General features: G+C 37.4%; 2 protein-coding genes and 1 long non-coding RNA gene across 3 annotated transcripts; 1 reads left to right on the top strand and 2 right to left on the bottom strand.

Annotated features, from left to right (window-relative positions):
* Positions 1-221: 221 nt before the first annotated feature.
* On the bottom strand, positions 222-4797 carry LOC124448018 (protein ADP-ribosylarginine hydrolase-like). The gene is made up of 2 exons (XM_046999028.1): positions 4368-4797; positions 222-379 (listed from the first exon to the last, which is right to left on the bottom strand). The coding sequence occupies exons 1-2, from the start codon at positions 4795-4797 to the stop codon at positions 222-224; spliced, it is 588 nt and encodes a 195-aa protein (XP_046854984.1).
* Positions 4798-5808: 1011 nt separating this feature from the next.
* LOC124448017 lies at positions 5809-6383 on the bottom strand (the record flags this gene model as incomplete). Its single annotated transcript, XM_046999027.1, has 2 exons — positions 5809-5932; positions 6163-6383. Coding segments are annotated over 2 exons (345 nt in total), but the record flags the coding sequence as incomplete, so codon positions are not given.
* A 16366-nt stretch (positions 6384-22749) lies between these two features.
* LOC124448279 lies at positions 22750-24390 on the top strand. Its single transcript, XR_006948997.1, has 2 exons — positions 22750-22801; positions 24061-24390. It is a non-coding gene; the product is annotated as an uncharacterized LOC124448279 (long non-coding RNA).
* Positions 24391-24418: the final 28 nt, after the last annotated feature.

Here is a 24418-nt window from a genome sequence, read left to right as displayed (position 1 = left end):
ATCTAGTTAATAAACTTACTCTACAGCCGGAATCATCTAAGTAGAACTTAGAACTGCCCATGAACTGAATCTATTATTTTCCTTTAGACTTTATTTTTAAAGTAATTTGCTTTTATGTTAAACCAAGTAGTAATTTTTATTGTATGATTCATAAACATACTAAATTATATTGGGATGACAGAACTTTATGACATAAATTTTTTTAAATAAATACTATCCTTTTAGTTGTTCATATTCTTTGATACATTCAGTAATTTTTCACCCAGCTCCATAAGCTTAAGACCATATTCCAAATTCCTACAATTTCCAAGGGATACCCCTTTCATACCATACATACCACCCCACCAAGCTATAGCCAATATATCTGTACTGTCACTATCTCCACCATGAAACATAGAACAAGAACACAATTAAAACCAGGAATCCTTTGCCATCATCAAAGCATACTAAACAATCATTGGTGCATCATGACCACTGGACCCACCCCAACCTGCATAACTCACAGATTTATAAAAAGCATCACGTCCAGGTATGTTATATGTCATTGGAAACTTTGGTTCACTGTTTCCTTTGATTTTTTCAAGTAAGTAATCGAAGGTAGAGTTGAAGGTAAAACATTTAAGAAAAGCAGAAAGATTGAAAAGCTATAAAGGTGTGTTAAAATGAAAAGAAATGCAGATAACAGGAAAACCTAGCAAACTGTATACTAAGCGACAATAGACAAAACACTAGACATAAGTGTCTTGATAATTGATACATGATCTGAAATCGTTTCTTTATTATGAAAGGCAAATACCCATTGAGTTCTATAATAACTGGAGCTGCTAACTTTACTGGGACGAGGTCGCCAAAAAAAATGGCGGCCAACGGACGTATTTCCCATTGAGTTCTATAATAACTGAAGCGGCTAACTTTACTGGGGGGAGGACGCCAAAAAAATAGCGACCAAAGGACGTATTTCCGCTGAAATGATCGCTTTGCAGAAAAATAATATTCTCGACCTCCCCCTGGTGTCTATAGTAAATTATAAAGAATTTTTCAAAAACAAACACGATATCACAGAATATGGATATCGTTAGTTCCATATTCTGTGACGATTCTTTTTTGGCATTTCTTTTATAATGCCAACACTTCAATCGCTGTCGTAGTTTCCACAAAAAGGAACATATCGCTTCTCACAGGTGAGGTAGTTGTTTGTTTTGTTAGTCCGTCAACGATTGAAAAGCAATTATACATGCACTTGAAAAGCCATAAAATACATATTAAAGATCGGATTTTTTAAGACTGACTTGAACGCCAAATATACTGATGTTTTCCTGTTTTTGTTTATAAAATTCTGCATACTTTACTGTCATTTGTTAATGCATGAAATCGTAAATTTACCCATTTATTTGCAAAATAGTTTCCCTAAAGCAAAAAAGACCCTGCACGCATTTTGCTCTGTAAGTATCAAAAAAGAAATGATCAGCCCCAACGGTACCCATGATTTGGAGCAGAGCTTGTTATGTTCTATTTGCTGACAACATGCAGGGAAGATCAAGGAGTAAAGATGACTGGAAGATGTTATTGACCAGGCAGAGTCTTAAAAAATGATAATGCTGTAAAGACAATTGATTTATTGTCTGCCCTATCCAGAGTTATTTAATTTGATCGTGGTCAAATTCTATTGATGGAGAGAATGGAATCATTAAGGATGTCTTGAATGCTTTGAAGTTAAAGTTCATGATCCAAAGAAAGATGGCAAGAAGGTTGTGTGTCTTTTGACGCTTAATGAAATGTCAATTCACAAACATGTAAAATGGAAGGCCATAAAGTTTGTGTCTATGTAAACATTTGTACTGAGATTGATGATGACTCGATGCAGATGTGAAGCTTCAAACTGTATAAGCCATTGGGTTTTATGTAACTTAATGTTTAAATCATGTCATATCTTTATCAAAATATTTTAGTTGAGTGTTGTTTGAATGTTACTAATACCTAATGCACTATACTGAAGCATTAAAGATTCAGTGATGAAACCTTCAAAGTTACTGTTCTGTATATTTATTCATCATTACAGTTTTTGCTTTAAGAAACAGTTTGAGCTTATTTACCTATTAGAGTACAGAATGGAGATTTAGCATATGTAATATTGCTGCTTTTTTAAAGAAAACTTTTACACTTTTCAAAGCTTTTCTACAAATTCTTTGCTTCTTATTTCTTTTCATGAGATTGATGGTATAGAGGTAATATAATCCAATGACTTTATAGTTTCTAAAAAGCTTTTAAGCTTCTAGCATAAAAGTACACTATGGGTATTTAATTTATTTGGTTTTATTGCCTTGCTATGACATATCTACTTGCTCTTCATCATTCTTATATGAACTAAACACCAGATGTGGACACTCAGAGAACAAAATGCACTACCAACTGCTTATGAAATTTATTATTGAGGAGAAAACTGTGTTAATCATTCAAATTGTGCACTTATATTGCAAATATAGAAAAAACAAAACAAAGTGAAAAAGAAGGGTAGAAGTATTAAAACTACAAATGAATTATAAACACCATTGAAAGCATAAGTGTTTTGATGATTATTTGCATTTTGCCCAATTCATATATCAATACAACAAAATCAAAATGTGCTACAACTTTACGAGTATCTGATTCAGTGAACTCCATATATATATATATATATGGAATGATAACGTCAATACATTTTATAGATATAAAATTGAAGCCAAAGTCCTAGTCTCTTGCGCGGTTTGTACGTCAGTTCCAGTCCTTCAAAATCAAATATTCACGCGGTTTGTACGTCAGTTTCATTCCCCTGAGTGCCAAATATACACGGCCAATATAAATTTGAATACAAATTGCAATAGCATAAATATATAAACAACATCACGACAAACAACACACGAGGCCAACTCTTCGCAAAAGGTTATTTTTTACAGCTGAAACTTTACTACAGTGAGTTCATTGTAACTTACAACTTGTAACGAGGAAAAGCCAACTGAAAATTACACTGTATGCTAAAAAGACAATACAATAAGAAAGTATGACGAGAAAATATTCAAGCAAAAAATTTTCTTACATCGGAAGGTAAATTTTCAAACGGTGTCACACAGTGTTTGTCTTTTTTTGTCATTTCAGTGGATTTAAAGATCTGTTTTTCCGAAGAAAAAAAAAATTTTGAATATCCAGTTGCATAAAAAATATTGAGTCCATAGCTCACATTTTTACTTTTTACAAAGCGGCTGTATTTTTCATCGACTTTGATAGTGCTTGAAATATTAAATGGATGTCATCTCGATGTCAATAATTGAATATCCTTAAAGACTTTGATATCTTTTAAAGGAAAACAGCAGCGTAAGAGCAGATCGACTAAGTCCACCTCACCTTGCTTCTCGATTTATCACTTTGATTCAATTTCCGTGAATCTTTTGATTCCAAAAATTTCGTTATTTTTACGCTCTGATCAAGATCCGAACTCTATCATTACCAAGGGACAAATGATTTAAAAAAAATAAAATGAACACGCGAGTGAGTAGAATCTGACGTGTGATGACGAATGATGACGACAAATATTTTTTTGACTTCAATTTTTGGCTTCGGTTATCATTCCAGTTATTCAAATGTCGAGTTCACTGATCTAATGCCGCCAAAAAATGGCGGATTTCGTCCGTTGCCGCTGAGATTTACCGAAATTGACCACTTTTCCGAAAATTTCGCAATTTCCCTCCTGAGGAAAGAGTAAGGAAAATGTATGTGTGTATTCGGGATTCGGCAAGCAATTTTTTGATGACAATCAGGGTAAAAACCTTAAATTCATAACAGCGAGTCAATTGTGGTTGTTAGATATCTGCTCCTACGAGGATGCATTTATAACTATCGACGAAAGAGCTATATGTCGGCTACACATGTATGAATGCAGATGTGCGTCGTTTTCCTACCAGCATTAAACTTGTATGATGGATTAAACTGTTCATAGATTAAACATAGTTCATCTCCACGGTTCACGAGAGAGAAGTTAGCTTATTTGTTATCATTGCTATTTTGCTTCTTTTCATGCAATGGGCAATGGCTTTTTTCGCCACAATTGTAGGATTTTTACTAGTTTCTTTAAAAAGTAAATATTAAATCTCTGGATGTTTTCGGATTTTCTGTAATTAAGTTTCATATTAAATTTCAAAAAGACTCAAGTCTGCATAGGTTTGGTAAATGAAAACACACAATATTGTATAGAAATTACTTTAAGTAACCTTTTCGTGATGTTCTGAAGTGCAACTGAATGTAAATACCTGTGGGGTGATTATGAGTCATCCTTCCACTTTCAACAGCAATTTCAATTAACATTTCAATTTGATCTTCACAAGGAAACATCAAACCTATACACATGGATCTCATAGCTGCACCACATCCACCATCTCGTTCATTATATGGTATAATGTAACCTTTTTCCTCAAGAGGTTGTAACAAGAAACATGCCTTTGTTGTGGTCTGCCCAGGAGCTCTTTCCCACATATCCTCAGCGCATGTCTTCTTGTACTTTGAAGCCATAATGCACAATAACTCTTCCGTTGTTGCCCATTCAGAAACCAACGCTTCTGCTGTAGCAATGTGTAGTACAGTGTCGTCACTAACCCTCCATCCTTTAATGTCAATTTTATTAAGTCCTCCGAGTTTTTCATGAATTTGAGTACGACTTTCACAGAGTTCCAACAAACCATTCTTATAACCTAGAGCACCCCCCACTCCACTGAGAACCATAACTGCTTCGTACTTCTCGGATAATTCGACCGTACTTTCAAGAGCCATTTTTAATATGTTTACTTTACCGTAGTTTAATGAATGCCTAACGTAGGTTTTTGAAACCCGGAAAACACCAAGCTTCCCTCAATTTAGCCAACTAATACAAACAAAAATTTATTTTTTGCTTTGTTTCAATTATGTTTCAAACTATTTTGTTTAGACGAAAGCGTTGGGAGACTGAGATTTGTTTACTTTGTAATCTTTAATCTTTACCTGATTCCATGATCTTCAACCCGAATAACAGTTTGCTTGTTGCAAATTCAAAAGTTCCTTCCTTAGATCATGGATTATCCAATTATGGATTTAATCCTGACTTGACAGTTAGGTTGCCCATAAAAGAATTTGAACAAACTCACGAATTTACGCAGAGAGTAAATTACAAATGAGAAACATATATATATATTGAACAAAACTCCCACTTTTTTTGAAATCATTGGCTTTAAAAAAATAGGTACGCAGTGCGTACACGTGGGTAGCCTATTAAGTAAATAGGGCTAAATGAAGTTGGTAAATGAACATAATTGAAATAAAATTGTATATTTCATATAATTTTCACCAAACTCGTTTAATATTTAAATATTCATTTTAGTTATATGACTAAGTAAGTGTTAAACCATTTCTGCATTTTTTGAACGTTTCAGCTTAGATTGCACCTAAGCCACATAAATGCATATGCTCAAAGGAATTGCACCAAAGAAAGTAACATCATTTACATTTCTTCCGAATTTTGAAGGGTTTTTTCACTGAAAACCGTTTTTTCTATGATTGTGTTTTACAAAAGCTTTCTGAACTGTCTTAGAGGTCGTTCAGAGAACGTTTTTCCCCGACACGATGAATGAATGAATGACGGAAAATCTTTATTTTGACACGCTGGCCTTGTCAACTAGGGTTGATTTCCACGAGGGGCGTGCTTTTGTTCAAAAACAATTATAAAATTTACTAAGAAATAAAAAATCTATAGAAGAGAAAGATAAGTTTAAATATTTACAGAGTTTAGTTTATTTCATCAGTTACATATCAAACTAAATCATAAAATGCAAGCAGCAAAAGTGACACGCTTTTGCTATTTCTGAATTCTGCTGGAATTGAATTCCAAACAGAAGCCCCATCATACGCAAAGCTTTTCTTCAAGGAGTTAGTACTAGGCATAGGAACATTCAGACAACTTATAATATTGTGTAGATTGTAATCAGTGATGTCTTTTTTATAGGTAAACAATGTAGTAAGTGAATTTGGTCCTGCATTTTTTAATAATTTAAACATCAGCTTTGATTTAGCTTTTTTTCTAAGTATTTCAAGAGGTCCCCACTTCAATTCTTGTAATGTGTTAAAATAATCGACATCATTGCCCATGCTTATGATAATTTTTGCAGCTCTATTTTGAAGCTTTGTAGTCTTTTGGACTGAGTTTCCCCCAATACACCCCAAACTTCACAGCAATATGTGAAGTAAGGATGTACCAGGGCATTATAAATAGAGATAAGTGTTTGTTTGTCTGTGTATTCCTTTAATTTTCTAAGGGCAGAAATACCGGCTGCTACTTTTTTGCAAATTTTATCAGTGTGACTCTTCCAAGATAAGTGTTGGTCAATTATTCAACCCAAACTTCCGTACTCATAAATTCTATTTATAACGTAATTGCCAATTGCAATATGTAAATTAGAAGTAAAAAAATTCTTGATAATTTGTTTAGAGCCTATGATCAAATATTCTGTCTTGGTTGAATTCAAACTAAATTTGTTTGCTATCAACCACTTTTCAAGATTTTTCAAGTCAGAGTTTACTGTCTTTTCTAGTTCAACTATATCATTATTTGAAGCAGTTATGCTAGTATCATCAGCAAACATTCTTGGTTTACATTGCTCTAAGCATGAGGGTAAGTCATTTATATATATTAAGAAAAATAACGGACCTAGAATAGAGCCCTGGGGAACTCCACAGGAGAGGAGTTGTTGGGATGAAATAAAATTTTTGATTTGGCATCTTTGAGTTCACTTTGACAGATAGGATTCAATTAGTTTGTAGGCTTTGTCCTTTAATTCCATACAACTCAAGTTTTCTTAATAAAATTTTGTGATCAACAGTATCAAAAGCCTTTTTTAGATCAATTTGGACTACAAGGTTGAGCAACCTTTTATACATGTTTGTGTACCAATCATTTGTACAGTCAATTAAGGCAGTTGTTGTTGAATGTGATTTTCTGAAACCAAATTGGCAATCACTTAGGATTTCAGATTTAGAAGAGTAGTTGTAAAGTTGATTGTAAAGTATACGTTCAATGATTTTACTGACAACTGGAAGAATTGAAATTGGTTTATAGTTCCCAGGCAAGTTATGGTGTCCATTTTTGTAAAGTGGTATAATTCTTGCTGTTTTCCATTCATCTGGGAACTCAAATTCGTTTGTGTTGGGATGGAGTTGTTTGTACGATCTGGATTCTTGTAATTTTCGATGAAGTTCGTGGTGTCGTTTTGTTCGATATGCGGATGTTGCTTTTTTGATGGCTTCATTAATGGATTTGGCGTCTGATTGTGTCGTGTGTGTTGTTACGGTTTCTCGATGTTCTTGTAGTTTATGACGGTAGATTCGTAAGCGGTTGTGGGCATCTGATATGAGGACGTTTAACATACGGCGGCCGTTTGATTGTGCAATTTGTTGAGCGTGAGTTGTTTTTAATGGTGGTCGATAGTTGATGCTGTTCGGTAGGATTTGTTGTTGTTTGCATTTGTGTAGGAAGTGAAGCTGCTCCAATGTTGATGACTCTTTATGTGCAAATAATTCCCATTTTCTTGTTCTTCTGAGAATATCTATCCCATACGTCGATTTTATAAGTTTTAAAATTTGTAATCCAGGCATTGAATACATAAAAGATAAACGTTTCTCCGGATTTTTAAATCATTTTTATTGAGCTTTCGACTCGTTGCTTCGAGCCTTCATCAGAACGAAAAATATTTATTTACACGTACTTTTTAGCTTGGAGACGTTTAGAGCGTCTAAAGCCTGTGACACACGACGTGGTCTCTGAGACTTTTGTTTCCGAGACCTGGTCTCCGACACAAAGTTTTCCAATGTGTCATCTAGGTTTCGGACACTTTTTGTTTCGGAGATTTTTTGAGATTAGGTCTCCGAAATAGAAACGTGTTCTAATTCCAGAGACAAGTCTCCGAGACAAAAAACTTTCGGCCAATTAAATATCACAATTAAAGTCACGTGGTATGAGACAGAAAAACAAGATGGCGGTCGAATGGATAAGGGATAAAGTTTAACGTTTGGCAGAGTTGTGGGAGACTAAACCAGTATTGTATAATACAACGCTCCCTGACTATCATGATAGAGTGGCTAGGAGGAATGCAATTGCGGAGATAGCGAATGCTTTAGAAATGAGTGGTGAGTAAGCATTTTTTACTGAATTCAGATTGATAAGTATACCGAATCCCATTACGTTGTAATACTTATGAAGTAAATATTTATGTGCATTTAAATGACGATAATAAAGAATAGGGCTGATTTCTATTGTTATAAACGATTTTCCAACTTTTGCAGAATGACAATTTATTTCAACATGTTTCAGGCTTTCAGCAGTCAGCCACTGTTTTATTACATTCAGTTTTTCAGCCTGTTTGAACGGGAAAATATGTCTCATGTTGTTTCCACTTTATAGCAATGGATGTTTTTTGCAAAATCAAAAACCTTAGAAGTCAGTTCTGCAAAGAAATTGCCAAAGGCACCAAACCCAAAAGTGGATCTGCCACAGATGATGTCACACCAAAGTCCAAATGGCAATATTTGACACTGCTTTTGTTTTTAAAAGATCATGTGGAATGTAGATCATCTCGCTCCAATCTTGATAAAGTATGTTGTCTTGTTTGAGAACTTAGTTTGAGCTAATGCAACATGTATGTTTAGGGTTTACTTTGAAGTAATTTATTTTTCTCTTTTATATAGGAGAGATCGAGTAAAAATAGCAACACTAGCAACTCTACTTTTCTTGAAGAAGAGCAAGAACAAAAAGATGATAACAATGAACTAGATCAAAATGTTTCAACCACATCTTCCACTAAGCGCCCAATTAATGTCTCAGACAAGGAATCAAAAGCTACAAAAGCACAAAAAAGAGATATTGAAGAAAGAGGAATTTTGAAAAAAGCTGGAGATCTCCTAGAAATTATTGCATCAGGGAAAAAATCAAGCTTGAGTTCAGTCCATGTTTCTTCTGCTGATGAAAGTACTGATGATTTGTTTGGAAGGTATATTGCATCTGAAATTAAATGTATTGGAAATGATTCAGCAAAAAGGTTGGCTAAAGTACGAATACAGAATACTTTGTTTGAAGCACAGTCAACTTCAGTTTGTGCAACTTTCTCCACTACAAGTCCAGTACTCTATTCCAGTTCTCACTACAGTCACAGCCCATGCTCATCTGTACAATCAGGCACTAGTGACAGTCCTAGTCCTACATCTTATCAGCCTTTGACTAATCAATTGGTATTTGATCAGATGGCTGAAAAGACCTACTAAACTCTTTAGAACAAGAACAAGAACAAAAACCAATATAAATAGTTGTTTGCTTTTTATTTTATACAAAAACTAGTTGATAACAAAAGTTGGTGACACAGAAGGTAAAAAAAATGTTTTTTAGTAAATTTACATGGGTGCTGTGCTTGACAATCTTTCATTTTTTGTCTATAATATCATGCAATACTTTGTACCATTTTGGTCTAAATAGTCAAATATTACTAACCCAAGATCAAGCTTTGTTTATATTTTGCTCATGTTTGTTTATATTTTGCTCATGTTTGTTTATATTTTGCTCATGTTTGCTTATATTTTGCTCCTTTGCCAAGGAACTGATCCTGCATCTGAACTAAAGTAGTTGCAGATGTGTTCTCGAACAGGTTGGGCTGTAGATGTTGATCTGTTACTTCCTTGTTGTCCCAAAGAAGTCATCCCACTTGCAATAGGTTGACTTCTCCATTCATCTTCAATCACATCATGAGTAAAATTATCCTCTCTATCCATCATAAAATGTGGAGTGTAAATGTTCCATCCTTCATTTCTGGCTCGCATAAAGTTGTGCAAGGAGCAACAAGCTAAAACTACCTTTTCAACTGAATTAGGTTGTAGGGCTATTGGTGTCATGAATACCCTAAATCTATTTGCTAATATGCCAAAAGCATTTTCTACTATTCTGCGAGCTCGGCTTAACCTGTAATTGAATATGCGTTGTTTCATTGTCATGCTGCGTTGACCATATGGTTTCATCAGTTAAGGTTTGAGTGGAAAAGCATCATCTGCCACAATTACATATGGGATTTGAGTTACATCACCTGGCAAGGATGTCGGACTTGGCAGGTTTAGGCTGTTTGTTTCCAGTGCATTGCTTAGTGATGATTCTCTGAACACTCCACCATCAGATACTCTACCATTTTTACCAATGTCAATATACAGAAATTTGTAGTCAGCATCAACCAATGCTAGAAGTACAATACTAAAGTTGTTTTTATAGTTAAAATAAAAGGAACCACTATTGTTGGGTGCCTTCAATAATATGTGCTTCCCATCCAAAGCACCCACGCAGTTAGGGAAGTTCCATCTCTCTGAAAAGGCTTGTTCTACTTTCCGCCAATCCTCTTCAGTTGTTGGAACCTACATGTAAAACAATTAGAATACTGCTTTACTGCAACCAACAAGTATTTGCATTGCCAATTAAATTAGCGAGGATAATGTTAATATATGTATTTTTTGGAGGAAACAATTACCTTAATGTAATCTTTGAGGACTTCTGATAAAGCATCACATGTTTCTGGGATTATTTTCCCCATAGTTTGTCTAGCTATCCTGTACAAGAATTATAAGCTGCTGTACGATTCACCTAGAGAAACACAATGAATGTCTCGCTTCTATTCAAACAACGTAATTACATGTTTAGCCTAAAGTCCACACATGTCCCCACGCTCACTTTTCATCGATACTGATACATAAGTTAGCAATTACAAACTCGTTGCTAAGAAACGTAGGGTTACTGCCAAACGTTCACCTGCTGGAATAGAACGTCTCATGTTTGTATCTTTTTTTGTTATTAATGGCGTAATCAAGCTTTCTAGGACACCAAACGATTCCGGATCCATTCGTAGAAATTTTTTGTATCCATTCGAATCTGACAAGTGCAATTCTTTCACTAAATGCTGGTATGCCCCATACTGCTGTCTTTTTTTCATCCATTCTCTTATCCAAACAGTTCTTTTTTTCTGTCTTCTGCGTCGTTGTTTAATTGCTATGCATAGAACAATGGCAGCACAAGTAGCAGCGGTCAGGTCGTCTCCCGCCATATTTCAAAAACAAACAAAATGACTCCGCAAAGTTTCAGAAACATTTAGTTCGTTTGTCATGTTAAGTTTCTGAAAGTTTTGTATCGGAGACCATGTCTCGGAAACAAAAGTCTCGGAGACCACGTCGTGTGTCACAGGCTTAATTGGATGAGTGGGTGGATTTATGTGATTGGATGGGGTGAAATGCGTTGCCATGGGTTTTGGTGTATTGTGAATATGATTGGTGTTAATAACATTAGAGTGTAGTGTTTTAGTTTTGGTGTTGTTTGTAGTTTTTATGTCCTTTTTCTTTAGCTGTGAGTATATGATGGGTATGTCGATATGTCTGTTTATTGTGTCGTTGTCTTTACTGTACCAAGCTTCTTTAAATTCGCGTACGTGTTTAGTCTGTGCGCGTCCGAGTACTTTAGTTTCTGTCCAGTCGAATGTGTGGTTGTTTCCGTGGGTATGTTCTGCCGGTAGTGAGTTCGGATCTCGTCGTTTTATGGCGTTTCTGTGTTCTGTGAGTCTTGTTTCAATTTTCTTAGATGTTTGTCCTATGTATTGTTTTGAACAGTCTTTACATGGTATCATGTAGATCGCGTCAGTTGTATCATGAATTGTTGTTTTGTCTTTATGTTTGGTGAAACATGATTTGAGTTTTTGTGTAGGTTTGTGGGCGACGTTAATATTAAATGGTCGAAGAAGTCTGGCAGTCATTTCTGATGTTTCGTTTATGTATGGTAATGTGACGATTTTTACTGTTTCATTCGGTTTTTTGTTGCTTTTGTCGGTTTGTGGAGTTTAATAAATGTGGAGTATAAGTAGTTGCGTTCTGTTTTTTTGGCTTCTTCCGTATTACAATGAGTGTTTATCCTGTTGAAAAGTGTTCAAATGCAGCTTATTTTGTGTTGTGTTGGATGATTGCTGTTGAAATCGAGTATTTGGTCTGTGTGGGTGGCTTTGCGGTATACATATATTTATAAAGATACGATTACTAATGTTAACCCCCGCCACAGTTCCACCTTCTGGTCTCTCACTAGTGTTAGCCAACGCCACAGTTCCACTTTGTGGTTTCTCACATGTGTTAGCCACAGCCACAGTACCACGTTCTAGTCTCTCACTAGTGTTAGCCAAAGTCACAGTTCCACCATTTAGTCTCTCACTTATGCCAGCCACCGCCACATTTCCGTCTTCTGGTCTCTCACTAGTGTTAGCCACCGTCACAGTTCAACTTTGTGGTCTCTCGCTAGTGTTAGTCACTGCCACAGTACCACGTTCTGGTCCCTCACTTGTGTTAGCCACCGTCACAGTTCCACCTTCTGGTCTCTCACTAGTGTTAGCCACCGTCACATTTCCACCTTCTGGTCTTTTACTAGTGTTAGCCACCGACACAATTCCACTTTGTGGTTTCTCACTAGTGTTAGCCACCGCCACAGTACCACCTTGTGGTCTCTCACTAGTGTTAGCAACCACCACAGTTCCACTTTGTGGTTTCTCACTTGTGTTAGCCACCGCCACAGTACCACGTTCTGGTCTCTCACTAGTGTTAGCCAAAGTCACAGTTCCACCATTTAGTCTCTCACTTATGCCAGCCACCACCACAGTTTCATCTTCTGGTCTCTCACTAGTGTTAGCCACCGTCACAGTTCAACTTTGTGGTCTCTCACTAGTGTTAGCCACAGCCAGAGTACCACGTTCTGGTCTCTCACTAGTGTTAGCCAAAGTCACAGTTCCACCATTTAGTCTCTCACTTATGCCAGCCACCGCCACAGTTCCATCTTCTGGTCTCTCACTAGTGTTAACCACCGCCACAGTTCCACTTTTTGGTTTCTCACTAGTGTTACCCACCACCACAGTACCACATACTGGTCTCTCACTAGTGTTAGCCGCCGCCACAGTTCCACTTTGTGGTTTCTCACTTGTGTTAGCCACCGCCACAGTACCACGTTCTGGTCTCTCACTAGTGTTAGCCAAAGTCACTGTTCCACCATTTAGTCTCTCACTTATGCCAGCCACTGCCACAGTTGCATCTTCTGGTCTCTCACTAGTGTTAGCCACCGTCACAGTTCAACTTTGTGGTCTCTCGCTAGTGTTAGCCACCGCCAGAGTACCACGTTCTGGTCTCTCACTAGTGTTAGCAAAAGTCACAGTTCCACCATTTAGTCTCTCACTTATGCCAGCCACCGCCACAGTTCCATCTTCTGGTCTCATACTAGTGTTAACCACTGCCACAGTTCCACTTTGTGGTTTCTCACTAGTGTTAGCCACCGCCACAGTACCACCTTCTGGTCTCTCACTAGTGTTAGCCACCGCCACAGTTCCACTTTGTGGTTTCTCACTTGTGTTAGCCACCGCCACAGTACCACGTTCTGGTCTCTCACTAGTGTTAGCCAAAGTCACAGTTCCACCATTTAGTCTCTCACTTATGCCAGCCACCGCCACAGTTCCATCTTCTGGTCTCTCACTAGTGTTAGCCACCGTCACAGTTCAACTTTGGGGTCTCTCGCTAGTGTTAGCTACCGCCACAGTACCACGTTCTGGTCCCTCACTAGTGTTAGCCACCTCCACAGTTCCATTTTGTGGTTTCCCACTTGTGTTAGCCACCGCCAAAGTACCACGTTCTGGTCTCTCACTAGTGTTAGCCAAAGTCCCAGTTCCACCATTTAGTCTCTCACTTATGCCAGCCACAGCCACAGTTCCATCTTCTGGTCTCTCACTAGTGTTAGCCACCGTCACAGTTCAACTTTGTGGTCTCTCGCTAGTGTTAGCCACCGCCACAGTACCACGTTCTGGTCCCTCACTAGTGTTAGCCACCGCCACACTACCACGTTCTGGTCTCTCACTAGTGTTAGCCACCTTTACAGTTCCACCTTCTAGTCTCTCACTTATGCTAGCCACCACCACAGTTCCATCTTCTGGTCTCTCACTAGTGTTAGCCACCATCACAGTTCAACTTTGTGGTCTCTCACTTGTGTTAGCCACCGTCACAGTACCACGTTCTGGTCTTTCACTAGTGTTAGCCACCGTCACATTTCCACCTTCTGGTCTCTCACTAGTGTTAGCCACCGACACAATTCCACTTTGTGGTCTCTCACTTGTATTAGCCACCGCCACAGTACCACGTTGTGGTCTCTCACTAGTGTTAGCCACCGTAACAGTTCAACTTTGTGGTCTCTCACTTGTGTTAACCACTGCCACAGTTCCACCTTCTAGTCTCTCACTTATGCTAGCCACAGCCACAGTTCCATCTTCTGGTCTCTCACTAGTAATAGCCACCGTCACAGTACTACCTTCTGCTCTCTCACTAGTGTTAGCCACTGTAACAGTTCAACTTTGTGGTCTCTCACTTGTGTTAACCACCGCCACAGTTCCACCTTCTAGTCTCTCACTTATGCCAGCCACAGCCACAGTTCCATCTTCTGGTTTCTCACTAGTGTTAGCCACCGTCACCGTTCAACTTTATGGTCTCTCACTTATGCTAGCCACCGCCACAGTTCCATCTTCTGGTCTCTCACTAGTGTTAGCCACCGTCACAGTTCAACTTTGTGGTCTCTCACTTGTGTTAGCCACCGCCACAGTACCACATTCTGGTCTCTCACTAGAGTTAGCCACCGTCAAAGTTCCAACTTATAGTCTCTCACTTATGCTAGCCACCGCCACAGTTCCATCTTATGGTCTCTCATTAGTGTTAGCCACCGTCACAGTTCAACTTTGTGGTCTCTTGCTTGTGTTAGCCACCGCCACAGTTCCACGTTCTGGTTTCTCACTAGTATTAGCCACCACCACAGTTCCATCTTCTGGTCTCTCACTAGTGTTAGCCACCATCACAGTTCAATTTTGTGGTCTCTCACTTGTGTTAGCCACCGTCACAGTACCACGTTCTGGTCTTTCACTAGTGTTAGCCACCGCCACACTACCACGTTCTGGTCTCTCACTAGTGTTAGCCACCTTTACAGTTCCACCTTCTAGTCTCTCACTTATGCTAGCCACCACCACAGTTCCATCTTCTGGTCTCTCACTAGTGTTAGCCACCATCACAGTTCAACTTTGTGGTCTCTCACTTGTGTTAGCCACCGTCACAGTACCACGTTCTGGTCTTTCACTAGTGTTAGCCACCGCCACAGTACCACGTTCTGGTCTCTCACTAGTGTTAGCCACGTTCACAGTTCCACCTTCTAGTCTCTCACTTATGCTAGCCACCGCCACAGTTCCATCTTCTGGTCTCTCACTAGTGTTAGCCAACGTCACAGTTTAACTTTGTGGTCTCTCACTTGTGTTAGCCACTGCCACAGTACCACGTACTGGTTTCTCACTAGTGTTAGCCACCGTCACAGTTCCACCTTCTAGTCTCTCACTTATGCTAGCCACCGCCACAGTACCACGTTCTGGTCTATCACTAGTGTTAGCCACCGTCACAGTTCAACTTTGTGGTCTCTCACTTGTGTTATCCACCGTCACAGTACCACGTTTTGGTCTCTCACTAGTGTTAGCCACCACCCCAGTAGCACGTTCTGGTCTCTCACTAGTGTTATCCACCGTCACAGTTCCACTTTCTAGTCTCCCACTTATGCTAGCCACCGCCACAGTTCCATTTTTGGGTCTCTCACTAGTAATAGCCACCGTCACAGTACTACCTTCTGGTCTCTCACTAGTGTTAGCCACCGTCACAGTTCAACTTTGTGGTCTCTCACTTGTGTTAGCCACCGCCACAGTACCACGTTCTGGTCTCTCACTAGTGTTAGCCACCGCCACAGTACCACGTTCTGGTCTCTCACTAGTGTTAGCCACCCTCACAGCTCCACCTTCTAGTCTCTCACTTATGCTAGCCACAGCCACAGTTCCATCTTCTGGTCTCTCACTAGTAATAGCCACCGTCACAGTACTACCTTCTGGTCTCTCACTAGTGTTAGCCACGTCACTGTTCAGCTTTATGGTCTCTCACTTATGCTAGCCACCGCCACAGTTCCATCTTCTGGTCTCTCACTATTAATAGCCACCGTCACAGTACTACCTTCTGGTCTTTCACTAGTGTTATCCACTGTCACATTTCCACTTTCTAGTCTCCCACTTATGCTAGCCACCGCCACAGTTCCATTTTTGGGTCTCTCACTAGTAATAGCCACCGTCACAGTACTACCTTCTGGTCTCTCACTAGTGTTAGCCACCGTCACAGTTCAACTTTGGTCTCTCACTTGTGTTAGCCACCGCAGTACCACGTTCTGGTCTCTCACTAGTGTTAGCCACCGCCACAGTACCACGTTCTGGTCTCTCACTAGTGTTAGCCACCCTCACAGCTCCACCTTCTAGTCTCTCACTTATGCTAGCCACAGCCACAGTTCCATCTTCTGGTCTCTCACTAGTAATAGCCACCGTCACAGTACTACCTTCTGGTCTCTCACTAGTGTTAGCCACCGTCACTGTTCAGCTTTATGGTCTCTCACTTATGCTAGCCACCGCCACAGTTCTATCTTCTGGTCTCTCACTATTAATAGCCACCGTCACAGTACTACCTTCTGGTCTCTCACTAGTGTTAGCCACCGTCACAGTTCAACTTTGTGGTCTCTCACTTGTGTTAGCCACCGCCACAGTACCACGTTCTGGTCTCTCACTAGTGTTAGCCACCGCCACAGTTCCACCTTCTGGTCTCTTGCTAGTGTTAGCCACCGTCACAGTTCCACATTCTGGTCACTCACTAGTGTTAACAACCGCCAAAGTTCCACTTTTTGGTCTCTCATTAGAGTTAGCCACCGCCACAGTACCACGTTGTGGTCTCTCACTAGTGTTAGCCACCACAACAGTTCTACATTCTGGTCTCTTACTAGTGTTAGCCACCGTCACAGTTCAACTTTGTGGTCTCTCACCAGTGTTCGCCACCCCCACAGTTCCACCTTCTGGTCTCTCACTAGTGTTAACCACCGCCACAGTTCCACTTTTTGGTCTCTCACTAGAGTTAGCCACCGCCACAGTACCACGTTCTGGTCTCTCACTAGTGTTAACCACCGTCACAGTTCTACCTTCTGGTCTCTCACTAGTGTTAACCACCACCACAGTACCACGTTCTGGTCTCTCGCTAGTGTTAGCCACCGCAACAGTTCCACGTTCTGGTCTTTCACTAGTGTTAGTCACCGCAACACAAGACTGAATTTCCCCTAAAGTGGAAAGAGTACTCTGACTTCAAAAGAGGATTTGTTCAACAACCTCTGCCATTACTTTTTGATGGTCTAGATTTTTTAATAGGGGTAGACAGAGACATTGATATTGAATTGAGGTGACTTAGAAATGCAGAAATTCTATGTTCTAAGAATTTTTTTGAATTGTCAGGGAAAAAATGATGCAATTCATAGTCTTTCATATTTATATAACAAATTTTCGGCAAAAGAAAATGGTTTCATCCCCATGTCAAAGCTATATCTGATCTCAGTCATTTCAAACTCATCATACAATTGCCCTTATGTTTCCTAACATGTCTTTAAAGCAGGATATGGTGTGAATCTAAGATGAAGAGAATGATAAAAATATGATGATAATATTTCTTATGCAATATGATAGTTTTAAAATAAAATTACCGGCCGTAAAGAACACTTTACTACAACAACTCTTTTTAATCATCTGCACTATAGATTAAGCCCCTACAGTCTTTAAATAAATTTCCTCAAAACCAAATCATGAAAGCTCTCCATGTTTTATTAAGTACATGATACATCTATATTTATGAAAATTCTGCATAAAGAGCCTCGACGTAAAAATCCTTTAACAATGTAATCAATGCTAAAATTTTAAAAACGATTTAATAAATCAATAAGCTGTTTTGTGGTTAATCAAAGTATCATTGCATTAATTAAAAAGAAAGTGAGAATCATTGGTTTTCTCATCAATCTAATAGCTTCATGAATACAGACAATCAACTTATTCATGACTTCAAGTGACACAATTATGAAAACACAAGCTGCATCAGTTCTTTCTTGCTGAAGTGGTTGTTTGCATGCAAGTCAAAGACAGAATACAATTTTACAAATGACTCTGGAAAATTTCAATAGTTGTGTTGATTCAAACTAAAGCTTGATTCATCATGTCCACTGAATGCCAACTCGTTTTTAGACAAATGTTAGACAACCTTAATTTATATTTACCTTTTCTTCTTATTATGCCTTTATCCTCATTATGTCGTTTCTCTTTTTGTTCTTGAAAATAAAACTTCAACACCCTGGAAAAAATCCTATTTATCAAGTTCAAAATTTTATAAATTTGAAGAACAAAATTTCATTTTATCTTTCCTGAAATCGTCAAAAAAATGATGCTTGTTTCTACATAAATGTTTGTCCAAGTTTTGGATTTGCACGAAACAGAAAGGAGTATGACCATGCAGTTAACTACTGATTTTTGTCCTAACAAACACATATGTAAACAATCTTTCTTCCCTTATCAAGATGATCAGAGCCTCCTGCCTCTCATTTCAAGTCTTAGCGTGCACTTTGCATGGCTTGCGACATTCTGCTTTTTAGCATTTTGTGCAATGGAAAAGCCTTTGTAAAAGCTGAGAAACACTTAATATATCTTGCTCTTTTATCTGCAGATTAGAGATGCAATTGTATTTTTAAATGCCATAAAACTTTAGCTAAAACGATGAAAACTTTGAGAGTATTTAAAATAGTTTCCCTAAAAAATTTGAGCACCCTCAAAAGAAAAAATTCTGCAGCTGATTTATAATCAACCTTCCCCCAAAAAGGCATTATTTCATCAGCATTTATTAAAAACTTATGTTTCAAGTAAAATTCAATGAAAATAGTTCATTGACTACATTAAATTTTGCCTGATATTAGTCTTAAAATTGATAAAGAATTTTGACCATTAAACTGTCAATCTTCGTAGCCTTAAAAAATACGATTGGGTGCTATCCAAATAATCTATCATTTGTTACAAATGGTTGCAGAACAAAAAAATTTCACAACTCATATTTGAACACGTGCATTAGACTCTAGAATGCATCATTATCAACCTTAGTCTATTCAAGAAAAGGCTGTTACAACATTTTAAACAATTCTTAAAAAGAGTAGCTATATTTGCTGTTCATGACGATAAAAAATGTGAACTATCCTGTAAATATCGTGTTGTTTTTAATGTTAAAGGCATTTGTTTGGATTAACACTTTAGGAGCCTGGCCTTTTCAAACGTTCGTACACGTCTCGTTTGGTGATTTTGCCTGTGAGCAACAACGGTCTCGAGAGGGTTAAAGATGCTTCAATTGACAAGAGCTGTAGCATGTACCCTGTTATTTAATAGTTACCTATGTTCATTTGCATTTATAGCATGATGCAGGCAAAGTTGAATGAACGAATAAATAACAAAATAATGTATGTATGAGTTAATATATTTGATTTCATCAAATGTAAAAAATTCTCGACTTTCATGATAACTAATACATTTGTCTTGTATATTAAATTTTTGGAATTGCTTAATTTTACTTGTCTTATTGATAGAATAATTTTTTTAGATGGAATCAAGAGAAAACAGAAATCTATTTTACATCAGAAAAGTAATTAATGTGGTACAAAAGGAACTTGCTCAGTTCTTTGTCAAAGAATGGAACTCTCGTTACAAATCAACACATGGAGAAGGGGATGATACACATAAGAGTGGGAACAAATTTTACACTTTGGAATCGAGTAGAAAGTTACATAAAGAATTACAGTTAAAATATCAGGATGGAGACACCAGTAAGTGGGACTGTACGACATTATTTAATGCAATACTTTTTCAAAATCAATTGGAAAGCATCTTAACAAAAAAACAAGGGATGCTGTTCAAGCACTTCGTGGTGAAAGAAACAATGACGCTCATTGGTATGAAAGCAATTACTCAGATGATAAGTTTGATGGAATAGTCAATAATTATATCATTGAAAAATCATTTCAATATTTAAAATTTTCCCTCGATGGAATCAATGAAATAAAAAATAATCGAAACAAGTTTAATTCATTTCAAATTCTTCCTTCAAAACCTAACCATTTTCTCGTTGAACGCTCTGAATTACGAGATAAAGTTATAAAAAATCTTGAAAAATTAAGGAATGATAACAATGATAAACTGACATATTTTTACATCACTGGTAATCCTGGTAGTGGTAAATCTCAACTTGCACGACAGGTTTGTGAAAAAATATCGTGTGATTGGAAAAATATAACTTCGTTTGTAATGACTCTCCATGAAAAAAATGAGGAATATCTTTTAAAAACTTACTGTGAACTTGGATACCGTTTAAACTGTGACAAGTATATGATTAAAAATTTTAAAGATGAAAACTGTTCCATCACAGACAAAGTGAAGAATTTGCGATCGTGAGTATCTACACGATTAAAATTCTGGCAAAATTGGTTGATCATTGTAGACAACGTGGAACAGCTCAGCAAAATTTCTTTGTTACTGCCCCAAGTAGGTGATCCCATGTGGATAAACGGACAAATCATAGTAACAATCCAAAACACAGATGCCGTACCTCAAGACGATAAGTTTAACAAACATATTTCTATCAAAAGTGGAATGAATGATAGGGAATGTTTTCAACTGTTGAAGCATTACACTATTGAACATGCTGATGATCAATTGTTAAATGAAGTATCGCACGCATTAGATAGTCAACCGCTGGCTTTGGCTAATGCTTATTATTATGTCAGTCGTGTAAACAAAGCAAACTGCTCATTTACTTGGAGTCAATATTTAGAGAAACTTTATTCGGAAGAAGAAGAAAACATGGACGCCACTTTAAATTTAACTCGGTATATCCTAGAAGTATGTTACAAGCTTCACTTTTAGCTGTCAGACAAAATGCTAAAGAGTCCTTAATATTGGCAAATGCTATTAACTTTTTTTCCATGATATCGTTTGATCCTATACCACGAGACATTATTGTTTTTTATGTTCAAGAAATTGATCCCAAACACTCAAAGGAAGAAATATGTCTTTATTTAAAGGACTGCTCATTGTTCTTGCATTCAGAAAATAATGACATTAGTTTACATCGCATTGTTCACAAAGCAATTATTTTTTATCAATCTGAACATTCAAATGAAGAACATGAAATTGAAACTAAGGTTGATCAAATATCAAAAGCACTTTACATGTTTAAAGAGAGAGACGACGATATCAAATTAGTACCACATCTTGAAAAACTTGCTCAATTATTAAAGACCAACAAGACAAAAATCAACATGAACACTTTACAAGTTTTCAAATATTTTGTTGACAGATTAAGACATTTTGGAAAATACGATCTTGCTCTTGAACTATTGGATAAATTTAAATCAGAAGAATCTAGTTATGACAAAGCTTGGTATTTCAATATCCTTGGTCTTTTATACCATGACACCGGGAAGTATAGCAAAGCTAAAAATCATCATGAAAAGGCTCTGGAAATTCGAAAACAATCGTTAGGTCTAAATCATGTTGATATCGCTGCGTCTTTAAACAATCTTGGAATGGTGTTTGAAAGAACTGGAAACTACGACAAAGCTATAGAGCTTCATGAAAAAGCTCTGGAAATTCGAAAACAAGCGTTAGGTCCAAATCATGTTAATGTCACTGCCTCTTTGAACAATCTTGGTGTGGTGTTATATAAAACTGGAAACTACGACAAAGCTATAGAGTTTTACGAAAAAGCTCTGGAAATTAGAAAACAATCGTTAGGTCCAAATCATGTTGATGTCGCTGCGTCTTTAAACAGTCTTGGTGTGGTATTAAATGAAACTGGAAACTACGACAAAGCTATACATTTTCATGAAAAATCTCTGGAAATTCGAAAAAAGTCGTTAGGTTTAAATCATGTTGATGTCGCTGCGTCTTTAAACAATCTTGGTTCTGTGTATGATGAAACTGGAAACTACGAGAAAGCTAAAGAGTTTTACCAAAAAGCTCTGGAAATTCGAAAACAATCGTTAGGTCCAAATCATGTTAATGTCACTGCCTCTTTGAACAATCTTGGTGTGGTGTTATATAAAACTGGAAACTACGACAAAGCTAGAGAGTTTTACGAAAAAGCTTTGGAAATTAGAAAACAATCGTTAGGTCCAAATCATGTTGATGTCGCTGCGTCTTTAAACAGTCTTGGTGTGGTATTAAATGAAACTGGAAACTACGACAAAGCTATACATTTTCATGAAAAATCTCTGGAAATTCGAAAAAAGTCGTTAGGTTTAAATCATGTTGATGTCGCTGCGTCTTTAAACAATCTTGGTTCTGTGTATGATGAAACTGGAAACTACGAGAAAGCTAAAGAGTTTTACCAAAAAGCTCTGGAAATTCGAAAACAATCGTTAGGTCCAAATCATGTTGATGTCGCTGCGTCTTTAATCCGTCTTGGTGTGGTGTTATATAAAACTGGAAACTACGACAAAGCTAAAGAGTTTTACGAAAAAGCTCTGGAAATTCAAAAACAATCGTTAGGTCAAAATCATGTTGATCTCGCTATGTCTTTAAACAATCTTGGTTTGGTGTATGATGAAACTGGAAACTACGAAAAAGCTAAAGAGTTTTACGAAAAAGCTCTGAAAATTCAAAAACAATCGTTAGGTCCAAATCATATTGATGTCGCTATGTCTTTAAACAATCTTGGTTTGGTGTTTGATAAAACTGGAAACTACTACAAAGCTGAAGAGTTTTACGAAAAAGCTCTGGAAATTCGAAAACAATCGTTAGGTCCAAATCATGTTGATGTTCCTGCGTCTTTAAACAATCTTGGTGTGGTGTTATATAAAACTGGAAACTACGACAAAGCTATAGAGTTTTACGAAAAAGCTTTGGAAATTCGAAAACAATCGTTAGGTCCAAATCATGTTGATGTCGCTTCGTCTTTAAACAGTCTTGGTGTGGTGTTATATAAAACTGGAAACTACGACAAAGCTAAAGAGTTTCAATAAAAAGCTCTGGAAATTCAAAACAATCGTTAGGTCCAAATCATGTTGATGTCGCTGCGTCTTTAAACAGTCTTGGTGTGGTGTTAAATGAAACTGGAAACTACGACAAAGCTATACAATTTCATGAAAAAGCTCTGGAAATTCGAAAAAAATCGTTAGGTTTAAATCATGTTGATTTTGCTGCGTCTTTAAACAATCTTGGTTCTGTGTATGATGAAACTGGAAACTACGACAAAGCTAAAGAGTTTTACCAAAAAGCTCTGGAAATTCGAAAACAATCGTTAGGTCCAAATCATATTGATGTTGCTGGGTCTTTAAACAATATTGGCATGGTGTTTGTTAAAACTGGAAATTACGACAAAGCTATAGAGTTGTACAAAAAAGCTCTGGAAATTGAAAAACAATCGTTAGGTCCAAATCATGTTGATGTCGCTGCGTCTTTAAACAATCTTGGTGTGGTGTTTGAGAAAACTGGAAAGTACGACAAAGCTAGAGAGTTTTACGAAAAAGCTCTGGAAATTCGAAAACAATCGTAAGGTCCAAATCATGTTGATGTCGCTGCGTGTTTAAACAGTCTTGGTGTGGTGTTAAATGAAACTGGAAACTACGACAAAGCTATACAATTTCATGAAAAAGCTCTGGAAATTCGAAAAAAGTCGTTAGGTTTAAATCATGTTGATCTCGCTACGTCTTTAAACAATCTTGGTTTGGTGTATGATGAAACTGGAAACTACGACAAAGCTAAAGAGTTTTACGAAAAAGCTCTGGAAATTCGAAAGCAATCGTTAGGTCCAAATCATGTTGATGTCACTGCGTCTTTAATCAGTCTTAGTGTGGTGTTATATAAAACTGGAAACTATGACAAAGCTAAAGAGTTTTACGAAAAAGCTCTGGAAACTCAAAAACAATCGTTAGGTCCAAATCATGTTGATCTTGCTATGTCTTTATACAATCTTGGTTTGGTGTTTGATAAAACTGGAAATTACGAAAAAGCTACAGAATTTCACAGAAAAGCTAAGAAAATTCGCAAATAAACGTTAGGATCTAGTCAGGTTGATGTCGCTAAGTCTTTTAAACAATCTTGGTGTAATGTATTATGAAACTCGGGAATATGACAAAGCTTTACAGTTACACATTGGTAGCTACGTGTTTCAAAGAAAATTGTGCCTTCCAAATTATGTTAAGCCTTTTTCTAAGTCAGCTCCCCTCTCCCTGAGAATGTAATTTTGGTACTGAACAAAACGTTTGCAGTTTGCAGTTTGTTGGGTAAAATGAACCTAAAAATGAAATGGTCCTTGTCTATATATAGTTTCACTGATATCTAGTCAATAAACTTACTCTACAGCCCAGGAATCATCCTAAGTAAAACTTAGAACTGCCCATGCCCTGAATCTGGCATTCTCGTTTAGA

This window comes from Xenia sp. Carnegie-2017, unplaced genomic scaffold (genome assembly GCF_021976095.1).
Source record: "Xenia sp. Carnegie-2017 unplaced genomic scaffold, XeniaSp_v1 HiC_scaffold_23, whole genome shotgun sequence".
NCBI lineage: Eukaryota > Metazoa > Cnidaria > Anthozoa > Malacalcyonacea > Xeniidae > Xenia > Xenia sp. Carnegie-2017.
This window is presented reverse-complemented; position numbering and strand designations above follow the sequence as displayed.

What these genes read in the sequence shown, in the direction of transcription:
- LOC124448018 (XM_046999028.1), bottom strand. Translation starts at nt 4,797, where the DNA reads ATGGCTCTTGAAAGTACGGTCGAATTATCCGAGAAGTACGAAGCAGTT. An exon ending in TATGAGATCCATGTGTATAG is followed by an intron (nt 380 to 4,367) that starts GTTTGATGTTTC and finishes TTCATGGTGGAG; the next exon opens with ATAGTGACAGTACAGATATA.